The sequence below is a fragment of the Melozone crissalis genome, unplaced genomic scaffold, assembly GCF_028551555.1.
Source record: "Melozone crissalis strain CALT ecotype California unplaced genomic scaffold, PUWL_Pcris_2 ptg000038l_1, whole genome shotgun sequence".
NCBI lineage: Eukaryota > Metazoa > Chordata > Aves > Passeriformes > Passerellidae > Melozone > Melozone crissalis.
Window position 1 is genome coordinate 7,517,697 of NW_026535816.1, and position 13,626 is coordinate 7,531,322.

The window sequence follows — 13,626 nt, forward strand, 5'->3', positions numbered from 1 at the left end:
GGTGTCCCTTGTAACTGGAGTCCAGACCACTGACAGCTCCTGCCCCCTCAAACATTGGCTCTCTCTGGTCATTCTTACTGCTTTATCCTCAGTAATATATTATTCACACTACATTGATTTCCATGTGCTAATCTCCAACTATGAAGCTCTCAATTTACGAAGCAAAGACCTCCAGAAATCAAAGTGGCAGCATGAGCTCTACATTTTTTTTTGTTTTAAATTGTCTGAGGTACCTGAAAGAAGCCACCCAGGCTCCCCTGTAATCACATCACTGTGGCAGATGTCACTGGAGGGAGACAATTTTGTTAGATCTCTCTCCCTTTGAACAAGAGAGGAAAAGGAACACTCGTCAGGCACTCTGGAAGGATCCTCAGCTGCAACATTTACATCATCCTTGCTGAATGAAAAATCTTGGCTTCTCAATTTTTAACCACAGGTTAAAGTTCGCCTTCTTCACCATCTGAGGCACAGAAACACTGAGTTGATATGTATTTAACAGACATTTAATGGAAAAGAAGAAAATGTCTCATTTAGTCCAAGTGTTTTATGGCTTGAGTCTGTGTGTACAACTATACAGACAGTCTTTCTGGATTATCATTTTTGATATTAATTATTCCTTAGAAAGTAAAGAATGTACTCAATTTCTTGTGCCAAACATAACAGAGAAACTCTATAAACCATGGATAAATACAAGAAATCATATGATGTGTTGGTGATCATTTAACTAAGCTAAGAAGAAATATGGCTGTAATAGTTAAAAAGAATTTTTCTCAAATTTTATTTGAAATGCTGAAATGTTAAAACATATTGTAGAAATAAAGCCATGAAGAACTAGTATATAAACATTTTAAATGACTTATTGAGATTCTAATTAATTTTGTTGATTCATTGATTTATTTGTAATTTAACAGGGCTAGAGATGTTCTTACATTGCCACACTCTTCCAAAACATATTTTCCAAAACAACAAGGAATGTTCAAGTTAGCAAATTAAAAACACATTCAGTGTAAGGGCACATCATTTTAACATAAGCCTTTCCCTTCTTCTTAAATTTTCATTAGAGTAAACTTGCAGTAAAAAAATTAAATTAAGGATTGGAAAGTGATCTAAATATAAACCACCTCATAGCTTCCTACAGGACTCTGAGGATTAGATGTGTCTCAGAAAGCCTTTACAAACAGTCTATCTGGAATTGTTAAAGTCAATGCATCTGTAAGAATCCCTCAGTTCTTCAATTTGTCAGCTAGAGGATGCTTTTTATTGATTCATTTCTAGGTCACTAAACTTTTGTGGTATTCAAAAGATCTAAAGTGCATCCATATGGGGCTTTTCTGATAGCATCCATTGTACCCTGCCTTCAATAGTTACATTCAAAACCAAAGGAGCACGGCTTTCTTCTTTTAAATAAACAAACAAATCACTTAGCACAGGTACTTCAGCAGCTCGCTGATGCCTTCCACAGAATCCCAGAATAAACACTTTCCTGAGAATGCTTGGATTTAGCATTTGAATGACTAGGACAAATTTTCAGCTGTTACCTTTATCTTTCCAAACTCCTCCACATGCAGAAGAACCACCTTCACTCAGGACATGCAGGAACAACACTTCAGATTGTTTTAGGCGATACCTAGGACAATCCTGGCCCAAGAGAGGCGGTCTTTCATTGTGAGCTTCACTTCCAGCTACCAAGGCACAGGAACAAATCAGGCTCCTGCAGCTGCAGCCTTTTCTGGGTGCAGCCCCCACCAGTGACACACAGCACTGAGCAGCTTTCTGCCATTCTTTTGGAACTAAGAGTGTTCTCCAGCTAAGCAGCAGGTGAGTAGCTAGTGAAGCATGAAACTACACAAGGAAAAGAGATTATTTACCTAGAAGTTACACATATTGTATCCAGGACAAAAGCTCCTCTGATCCTGCAATAAGGACATAAATAAAATAGTCTGTTGTGACTATCCATGGGTCTCTTAGCACATGAGTGTGCTTTCCTGGCTGGAACAGTCATGGAGAAAGAGCAGGACTGTCACTACAAGCACAGGGAATTCCATATAATATAATATATATATTATATATTATATATATATAATATATATATATGTAAAATATATATTATATATATTATATCTATATAAATAAAAATATAATATATAATGTATTATATAATATATAATATATATAATTCCATATAATATACATAATATAATACAAAATATATAATATATAATATATATAATTCCATATATTTATTATATATATTATTATATATATATAATATATTTTATATATATAATATATATAATTCCATTCATCATATAACCCTATAGCTGAGCACTAAGGATAAAGAGCAATTCCTGTTTAGGGGTTTTTTCAGCACTGCACTGCATAGGCTACTGTGGAGTCTTTGCTTCTTTTTTTTTTTTAGGGTTGGCATTAAATAAAATTAAATTAAATTCTTGTTGGGACTCAGATATTTATTAGTTTTCATTTATATTACAGTCTTACAAACTGTGAGTTCTACAGCACTTCACTCAAATAACCTAAAAATGGAGCTGTATCTCTCTCTACAAAGCCTTTTAAGGATAAACTGTCCAGTTAGGAAATTACACCTAAACTATTTTTACTTTTAACCCAATAACTAACTACTCAGCTGCAATGTGCACTTTTTTATCTAATTACACAATATTATCCAAACCCATGGAGAAGGTGAAGAAGAAGGACCAGCCTCCACACTAAAACTTCTATCTTGTTTTACATATATTACTATATTCTAAAACTTTAAACTCTTAAGTTTTCTACTAGGCAATATTCTACACTTCTATTTAAACTACACACTTATAATCTCAGTTTTATCATTCAGTTTTGGAAGACTTTTCTACAGCCTCAGGTCAATGCAGTGCTCTCTTAGGGTTCAGTGCCTGTGAGCACAGAAAGTCTGAAATTCTCAGTAACCAGGGTTCCACAGGCTACCAAACACATAAGGGACATTTCTCACACCTGTCTGTAGCTACTACTCAAAGAAATTCATGGGTTGTAGAATTAGGTCTAGGATCTTAAGCCTTTTATCTAGGGCACAGAAAAAAAAGAGAGCAGATATGTGTGAGGCACTGTAAAAATAGAATTTATTTTAAAATTAACAAATTTAATTATAGAATCATTGATATGTAACCATGTGAGCTTAAGGAAAAACTCCCTCTGCACAGAGGCATTCATGCTCCAAGAGAGGGATGCAGAATAAGCACCACTAGAACTGGAAGAGGAGTAAAAAGTCAGGAACAAAACCCACCATAAGGTAACAAACATCATATCTATAAATACTGTATTTAAAACACCTGACTTTCAAACATCACTACATTAAGCAGCATGAAGGTCTTCGAAAAACTCCAGTGGTCATTTGTAGTAGAATTGTTCAAAATGATGAGAGCTGTAACAAGAATAAGCCTGCAACAATGTAATGTACAGATGGCTTATTTTTTTTTCTCTCTACAAAGTCTAGACAGGTTGCCCTAAAGCTGCCAAAAGCCTGTCATAGCCTATCAGTATTGATAATTTTTTTATCAGATAGATGCTTCTACACTGTGGTCCTATGACCTAAGGTGTGTCTTTCTCCAGCTATGAAACATCTCTCTAAATTGCTGCAGGTTATAAAATGAGATTATTTTAATAATCTCAAATTCCATTTAAAGATACTTTTCTAATGTCCACGTTTACTAAGCTTGAGGGGATATACTTTGTGTCACTTGCATTTAATTAGCACATGCCAAACCAGAGTTGTCAAACACATAAATTACAATATTTGGCATTTAGCCATACTTCAGGAAGGTGAATTCTGCTAACTGGTATTTTGTAGGATTATATTTAGCAAATCACTGTTTTGTACCTCTCTTGAGATTATCTTTTTCAGCTTTAAAAAGATGATAAATTCAGTTATATTGGCAAGTGAAGAGAGCTCTTACCAGTCAGGTTAAATTGCATGCCTAACAAAAATAAAAGTAGCTAATTAAAGTAGCTGAAACTGCTCCAAGGCTTAGAATGTACAAGTATAGACCTGTTTTCCACCAGACAACTTTAGCTTTTAATAACTGACCTCAGCTACCAACAAAACCCCTCCTACTGATAATCTTTAAAACATTTAGCTGTCAGTGACCTTGTCAAAACTGGGGCTTTTAAAGGTGAGCAAGAATAGGTTCTTACAGGGTGCCCAGGAAACCTCTAGTGAGGGTGCTGCAGCTCACTAGGCACAAGGTGTTATATAAAAAAAGCTTACCTTTAGAAACAAAATAACAATTTAAAATGGTGTTAAAAAATATTTTTTAAATTATAATAATTATTATATAGTAATGTATTAATTATATATAATATATTCATATAATATATTATATTCATATAATATAAAATATTATATTAATATATTATAGTAATAGAATATATTCATATATGAATATATTATATTCATATAATATATTAAATTCATATAATATAATATAACAATATGTATTATATATAATATAAATATAGAATTATATTATATTAGATACATTAGATATATTATATTAGATACATTATATTATATTACATTAGATATATTATATTATATTAGGTACATTAGATATATTATATTACATTACATTAGATATAATATATTACATTAGATATAATATAATATAATATAACAATATGTATTATATATAATATAAATATAGAATTATATTATATTAGATACATTAGATATATTAGATACATTAGATATATTAGATACATTAGATATATTATATTACATTAGATATAATATAATATGACATAATATAATATGACATAATATAATATGACATAATATAATATAATATGAGATAATATGATATAATATAATATAATATAAATTTTCAAACAAAATTTGAAATTTCCTCCTGCAAACTCTTCCTGGGCTGGTAAATCACACATGCAACAGGCTGAAGTACACTGGAGTGGAGAGGGGAAGGAGTGTGCTTGTTTTGCTTGGTTTTGAGAAGGGGGACTGCCCAGGGAAGATGATCTTCTGCAGCAGGTTCAGATAAAACCACAAATGTGGTCTCACCTCCATCCTGAACAAGCTGCTTTGATGGGGTTCCACACCAGAATGCTTCTTAGAAACCCACTACTGTAAGGGTTTTCTTAAATCTAAAATAATAGTTAAAATCCTAATTCTTGTGAGATGAACAAACCTCAGGAAGTCTCAAGCTGCTCTGGTAGGTAGGATCTTCCTTGAGAATACCATGTGCTTCAACTCTCTAATTTTCATATAATTAAAACACTGTCAAAAGAATATACTATAGAATTAAGCTCAACTGAAAATCACAATGCTCTTTATTATGAGTTGAGTTCAAAAACTTGCACACTTCTATTTCAAACAATATTTTACAGTCTTATCAAGTAACCTGTGCCATCACTACATCTTCAGAACACAACAGTTCAAATAAATATTTTAATACCCTGAATCTACTATTATTTGGTTAAATTAACCAAGATAATGAGTCAAATAATGAAGATGAGCATTTAATTTGCAAAGGGAGCTAAGCTAAAAGTAATTCAATTTATTCTCACCTTAGAGAATGCTGAAGGAAGGGGAAGAATTTAACCTTTTTGTAACACTTGGAGTACAACACAGAAAGATCTTCCTAGGAGGTTTATCACTGACAGCTTCAATCCTGATAATATTAAGCTTGCCTAGACTGATCTCATGACAGAATTTCTTGGTGTGCTGACAGGATAGTCTAACAATGCCATTCCAATGTTACCTGCACCAACTTTAAAAATCAAATCTCCAAATTTTTAGACTAATGAGTCATGAATAAATACAGTTCCTGCTTCATAATTATATGTTTCAAAATAACATATGGTAAGTCTCATTTGGGAAAAAAAAATCATTTTCAGATCTAAAAGAGACATTTTCAAGCTAAGTTTCAGGGGATAAGCAAATTCAAACCTACAACTGAGTATGGCCAGATATGCACTCAGAGGGACCAAAGTTCAGGCAAAAAATCCTTTCAGGAAAAATCTTCCACTGAGCCATCAGCATCCACATGACTGTTTTTCACATCTACAACACCCTGTGGTGCAATATTGCACCACTTCTTCCATTTAATGACAATTTCCCTGCTATTGGATTCACCGGATGCCACCCAGCCTGTCTGCTGCAAGGGGCAGTGAATATTGTCATGGGAAGACAAATTTAATCCAGCCTCACAATCTCTGATTTATGGAAAATAGAACAGGTTCTAATTTCTATTTTCTTCTTCCTTTACCACAGCAAGATTGCAGCTCTTCTCAAGCTGAAATGTTGGAATTAGGTAATGTCAGTTATTTCTTCTGGCAAGCAACTTTTCAAATTACCTAATCTGCACCACACCATACACTAATTTATATACTTGATGTAAAAATCAACATTTTCTAAGACTCAATGGCACATCAATAACTGCCTCTAATGGATAAAATGCAGAAATAAATGCTAGCCTTGAAATAACAAGCCATAGTGGGAGCAATCACCTTCCTCAATGGCAAACAGAAAATTTCATTCAGTCTCCAGTGCAGGTTACATGAGCCCTACCCCAAAAGAAAGTAACATGCTGTAACTCCAACAGTGGCTAAAAGAGATTTCAAATAAGTTTTCCCCAAATCTCACTGTTTGGATCTTTAGTGTTAAGACCAATTTTTGAGTTGTAAAATTCAAAATACATAACCAAAATTCCAGATACAAATTCAGTTTCCCAAGCAATGACTGTCTTCCACAGGAAAAGTAAGCACAAACAAAATACCCAGACCACAATGTTTTCAGCCCTTTAAGAAAAATGGATGAAAATTACTGATTAAATCTGTCTCAATGCTGAAAAGCCACAGTCTGAAGCGCTTCTATTGGTGTCTATCACTAGAGACAAGCAGGCTCTTAAAACACTCTACAGGCACAACTTTGAAAGCACCCAAATCACCCAGGCATGTGCCAGTCTGCTTTGTCCCAAGGCAAGGCAGAAATCCAGTCCAGTTCTCAATTATGAGATTCAAGTGGAGATTAATACAAGAATTCTTCATTTTCTGCAGGTTTTGTGTTAACTCAGTCAAACAGAAAGGAAAGCTGGACACCTCAGCTGCAATGGAGATGGTCCCAGAGAGCTGCACTGTGGTCTGGAAAGCGAATTCTGGTGTAAGCTATTTAATCATCTCAGTGTGCCTCATGCACAGCCTGACAGAAAGCAGCCTTCCATCACCTTGCTCTCAGCTGATTCTGGCAGCCAAAATTGCCAGAATTGCATTGCATGTCTTCCTCAAATTTAAATAAAACCTTTGTGATGATGCACAGTTTGAATCTAACACAATTTACAAAATCTTAACTAATGGGTGCACTCTGCTGCTAAGTCCTGAAATGTGCTAAATGCTCTGTTTTCACACAGATTTCTGGGGTATTCTTTGTGGGTGCCCAAGCCTGTCTAAAATTAAGATTTTGATTCACCTCCAGTAATTCTTGAGATGAACAAGTCCATTCTGATGGCTACACATCATCTACACCCTGACAGAAAGCAGCCTTCCATCACCTTGCTCTCAGCTGATTCTGGCAGCCAAAAGATTCAAAGATCTGCACTGCATGTCTTCCTCAAATTTAAAAAAACTCTGTGATGATACACAGTTTGAATCTAACAGCAGTTTACAAAATCTTAACTAATGTGTGCACTCTTCTAGTAAGTCCTGAAATGTGCTAAATGCTCTGTTTTCACACAGATTTCTGGGGTATTCTTTGTGGGTGCTCAAGCCTGTCTAAAATTAAGATTTTGATTCACCTCCAGTAATTCTTGTGATAGACAACAGTCCATTCTGAAGGCTACACAGAGTGAAGCCTTCAAAATGTTGATTTTTACATCAAGTATATAAATTAGTGTATGGTGTGGTGCAGATTAAGTAATTTGAAAGGTTGCTTGTCAGAAGAAATAACTGACATTACCTGCAGTAATTCTTGAGACAAACAGTCCTTTCTGAAGGCTACACAAAATGAAGGAACCTGAGTGTTATACTTTAGGAAAGTCTGACTTCAGTAACAGTGAAAAGAGAGGCTGTTTAATGAGTACATTCAAGAGTGAAAAGCATCAGAATATGGCTTTAAGAATCTATATATTCCATACTAACCAATAAGAAGAAGGGTTCCAACAGCTACGCCTCCACCTGGAAACAAAACAAAAAGAAGAATAAAGTAAGACTACACTTTAATGCTATGTTAGAGAACAATTAACTTTTCTTAGTTTATAAGTCAAAGAAAGGTGATAACGGGGAATTTAAAAATATAAAAGTGAACAACATTTTAATTACCTTTGCAATACTTACTACAATTCTCTATTATGAAATAATTATACATTACATGTAATTACATACTGCACATTACAATTACTTTCACAATATACTGTACTATCATCATTGTGGTAAAAAGATCCTGCAGAGCTCTGTGCAACCACGCTCAAGTACTACAGTACTGAGCCAGCAGATTTTTACTGGGATAACTCATGGGAGTAAACAGTCTCCAAATAAAATTAAATTAATATTAACCACTATCAAGTGATTCCACTAAAGTGGAATATCGCTATCAAGTGATATTCCTTTGTATCAAGAAGGATGTAAGCTAAGTGACCAGCTAAGATTTCAGTAGATTTTAGCAAATTTCCACCCAAGCCTTTGAGGCAAAACCCTGGCTCCACTGCTTTTTATCTTACTGACATGGCAGCAAGACTTTCACCCATTGAAACCTGGACTGAGAGATCATAAATGTCACAGCACACACTATGAAAAAACATACACTACTGAAGAGATGAAAGTTTTTTACAGTAGGTCTTGGACATAACTCCATGAATTCCTTTATAAGGACAGTGAAAGAACAACTCACTTTATTTTCGGGAACTCTTATTTTATTTTCTTATTTTGTTTTTACACTAATTTGTAATCTGAATCCCAAGAATTACAACAGTGGAATAACCTGAAATCAGGCTGTTTTGTTTAACAATTGTGGAAGGCTGTGACAGGAAAGCTAAAAAGCCCTGGAAGTGCTCAGGCTGGCCACATGTAAGCAGCCTACTGAAGTGTTTTGCATGGAAGCTGCAGGATGTTGGCTGCAATTCTGTCCTGATTTAAAAGCAACTGAGGAGCAAACTAACTGATGAATCCCATCAGCACAGTATGCAAAGCTCCAGAAGTCAATTCTGGACTGCACAGATGGACTCCAGTGAACAGGATCTTTCATTTTATAAATGAAAAATCTCCACTAGAAATTGATTCCAGTATGAGTTGGATCAACTTCTTAATCTTCAGCTTTCCTAGTGGGACTACAAATGCCTGCAGTGTCCATAATGTTGATATAATCAAAAGGAAGAAAAAAAGCAAGTGGCTCTCCCAAAGGCCAAAAAGTGCTAATATTGCTGAATAATAGCACCTGAATTAAAACCAGAACAGGATCACTTGGCTATCATACACCACAACTCGAGCAGTACTGGCACTGAAAGTGCTTAGTCAGCTACTAATTTCATAGTTCTAGAGAGGCAGATGTTTCAAGCTAAACTCCTGAGTCAAGATGTCCAAATACCTCAAAATCTACAGCAAGTTGATGAGGTTGTTAAGCATTTTCTAGATATTAAATAAAAAACAAACAACAAACCAATTTTAACTGCTGTTTATCAGAAAGTTAGAATCACCTGTGAAATCCCCAATGATTTTTGTTCCATTTATTTCTTCAGGAGATAAACGCAAATGAACCCAAAAGACATACCAGAGGGGAAAGCAAAAAAAAATAAAACCAACGAAAAAACCAAAGAAAAAAAGACCAAAAAACCCCAAAATCTGAAATCATACTGATGTTTGACACAAAGTATGCTTCCAATAGTCACTGCATTTAATTGTTCAGGGAGCCAGAACACACAGGTTACTAACAACAGCTCTTTAAAATGAGCACATGCTCTATAAAGCTCATTAGAAAGAAAAGCTCCAAATGTTGAGATTTTACCAAATGACATAGAAAATATGATTAGAGCCATAAGTAAGGTAGTAGCTCATGGCAATAATGACTTTAAAACCTTGGTTAGAGAAAAGTTCACTTGTAGCCATGACAGTAGGGTCTCTTCTGCTTTTACAGTGGATTTGTTTGTCAACCAGTGCAGTCCAAATTCTCTCAAGCTGCATTTTCAGATCATCCATGGTGCTGTTTCTACAAGGCAGAGCTGTAACATATGTGCACATGCCCTGGTTGTTAAAGGCAAACTCGGGTCAGAGCATTGGCTTTACTTTATCATTGACTGGTTTGAACAAGTGTCTTCTACTGGAGGGAATGCAAAAATATTGCAGTGACCATGGTTACACCTTCATATTACAACCAGCAACAATACTAGTAAATTAAACAAAAGGCAACAGGAAGAAATAGCAGGAATGCTGATGGAATCAAAAGGAAGAGGCAAAATCTATAAGTTTCCCAAGAAAGCAGCTGTTAACTTGTCATTCTTCCTAACCTCGCTATTTTCATTTTTCTTTGCCAGTGTCTAAAGCAGTAGAATATATAAACATCTGAGCAAAACTTGTAACTTTCCACATTGCTACTTACAAGAGAGATTTAAGATCTTATGGAGAGAAGCACAACAAACTTTGCAAGCTGAGAAGTGCCCAGATTGTTTCCAAAGCATATCCCTGACCTTTTTTCCAGCAGACTGAAACGAAACATTTAATACCAGGCATGTGATGGTTACATTACACAATAGTGTCATGTAACCATCACAGAGAACTACTCTGGCACACATAAGGCCCATAAACCTTGAAAGTACACTTATAGAAATAAATATAAAATATTTATAAACATAAAATGTATAAATTTATAAAACAACTATAAATAAAAATATAAAATAAATAAACTCTGGAAGTGCAGAGTGCTCTGATGGTAACAGTGCATTTGAAATCCAGCACTTATCTACCACTTCTCATCCAAAGGAAACTCACGCCTTTAGAACGGGCCACAAAAATGTAACCATCAGCTGTAGGGTGAAAGAAACTCCTCCTTGGATTCCCTGCCTTCTCCTCTCTTCAGAAGCTCCTCACTGTGTGTGATAACACCATGCTTTCCCTCACTCACAGGCTGCACTTTCATGTCTGGCAAATAATTCTGTATCGGGGTTACAGATTTTGAGCAGAGCAAAGTTAAACTCAGCCTAAGCCAGAGATCTACAAGACTGTCTAGTGACTGTTATAAAGTATGTCTATGAAAATACCAGCCTAAAAGAGTTTGCACTAACTTCCATTGGGAATTTATACAAAAAAAAAGATTGCCCTCAATCCCTGGTGACACCAAAAATTATTTTTATAGTCAATTATTTGATTGCTAGTGGGCAGGACAAAAAAAGAACAGTACCAATGCTCTCTCAGAAACACATAAACAGCATTCTGCAACACATTTATGAAGCATTTCCACACTAGAAAAAGGGCACAAAGAAGACCAAGCCAACACCTGCAGTCACCAGCACAGCGGGCTCAGGTTTTGGCTTTTCTATTTTTCCCATTCTGTGCTGCTTTAGTGTGTGGGTCTGGGCTTCACATTCAGGGATGGTGAGCTCTGTGCACAGAGCAGGGAGACAAAACAATTCCTGCTCCAGCTGGGCACCAAGGACAAATGATCCCAATCTCAGCCCCAGAGCACAAACACCGTGGGCTGCAGAGAGAAAAACAAGCAGGGTGGGACTGCCTGGGCTAAAGCTGGAATGGGACAATGAACTGCAAGGTGCAAATGGAGCAGAACTGATCCCAGGGAGAGAGCCCGGGAGCGCTCGTGCATTTTGGGGCCATTTTGGGTCATCTTGGGTGCAGCCCTGGCTGGGCTCTGGTGCTGCCCAAGGTGGATCCATGGAGGAGATGCTTTGAATCAATCCCTGCTTTATTCTGTAGCTCTGTCCAGCCCCTGCTCTAGGGCAGCCTGCACAAGGGATCAGCACCATCAGAGGCTCAGTCAGATGCTCCCCTTTACTCAGATCACATCTGGAACATGAGGCCCAGATGACTTCAAACTCCTCCATTCAATAAAAAAAAAAAAAGTGAAGTGAGTCCAGGGAGGGATATAAAAATGGGGCAACTGATTCAAGAGGAGAGGCTGAAGGAAGTGGGCTTGCTCAGCCCAGAGAAGGGAGGAAAAGCTGAAAGAGGAGAGAGGAGGAGAGAGGAGGAGAGAGGAGCTGCTGACACACTGCTGGAACCCTGCTTACTGAATTTCAGAATTTCTGTGCTGGCAGGCACTGACCCCCAAGGGAACACTGCATTTCACCTGAGGCTGTGGAGAAGCTTCCAAAATGGAATGACAGAACTGGGACTGTGGGTGTGGAGTTTGAATAGAAGTGTGTGATATCATAGGGGGGAAAACTTAAGAGTTTAAGTTTTTAGAATATAGTAATATATAAAGCAAGATGGAGGTTTTAGGGTGGAGGCTGTTCCTTCTCCTTCACCTTCTTCTCCTTGGGTTTAGGTGGGTTTGTGTAATTGGATAAAACATCCACATAGTGGGCTATGAATGGTTGATCATTGGGTTAAAAGTAAAAATAATTTAGGTGTCATTTCTTAATTGGACAGTTTATCCTTAAAAGGCCTTGTAGAGAGGGAGATACAGCTCCATTTTTAGTTTTAAGTGCTACAGAACTCAGTTTCTGAGACTGTAGAATAAGAACCCATAAACATCTGAGTGCCAACAAGAAATACCATCTCACACATTCAATCCTGACCCTAACAAAAAAGAAGCAAAGATTTCAGCTGAGTTCTTCACTGAGGTGCAGTGGGAGGGCAACAAGCAACAAATGGGAGCTGAAACAGGGGAGGCTCCCAGTGGATATAAGGAAAAAGAAGATTCCCTACAAAAAATAATCAAGCATTGGGCTGGGTTACCCAGAGGTGCTGCAAAATCTCTGCCACTGCAGATTTTCAAGACTCCACTGAAGACAATGAGAATGTAGAAGGGATCCTGGGTTTATTGGAAGTGTCCTCAGTTTCCACAACAAACCACTAATTGTGTTTGCAGGTGCTTAGAATTTTAGGAGACTGCCACCATGGGAGCTGTCTACATCTTCTGAGCCATGCTGTGCAAAATGCACTGTTTCTGAAAGGGAATATGAACAGGAATATTCAATGCAAATCTGCTTTTCATGCAATTAAAAGGCTTCACAAATTACACTCACTTAATGAAATATTTCTCTCTCAAGCAGGAAGAGCTTCCTCCACAATGATCTTAATCCCTGATGAAAGTGCAGACATACACACACAGAAAAATTATATACAGGCTGCAAAATGTCCTTTACACAGTGGATATGACTTTTATATCATCATTGATCATACAGAGCATCCCTAGAGAGAAAAGTGGCATATTCTGTGTACTCCAAGGATGGATGAACAAAGCTAAAATCAGGCTGTTCTCACCTAAAAGTCCCATGTATGTACATTAAAGATGCACTGCAACTGTGTGAAGAGTTAGAGGATCAGCCAGATAAACAGCAGTAAATGAATGAGCTCCCAAGCCAAGGGAAAGTGCCAGCTCCTGACACGGATGACACAGCAGCAGTGACAACAGATGAGTCCCTGGGACCATCTCACACCAAGAGGCAGCAAAACCAG

At 36.6% G+C, this 13,626-nt stretch overlaps 1 protein-coding gene across 1 annotated transcript in view; it reads right to left on the reverse strand.

Annotated features, from left to right (window-relative positions):
- The window catches only part of ELP4 (elongator acetyltransferase complex subunit 4), a 146,606-nt gene that overhangs the window by 131,578 nt on the left and 1,402 nt on the right, over positions 1-13,626 (reverse strand). Inside the window, exon 2 of the mRNA XM_054283655.1 lies at positions 8,143-8,178. Coding sequence (XP_054139630.1) covers positions 8,143-8,178 — 36 coding nt within the window. The remainder of the gene's footprint in view (positions 1-8,142; positions 8,179-13,626) is intronic.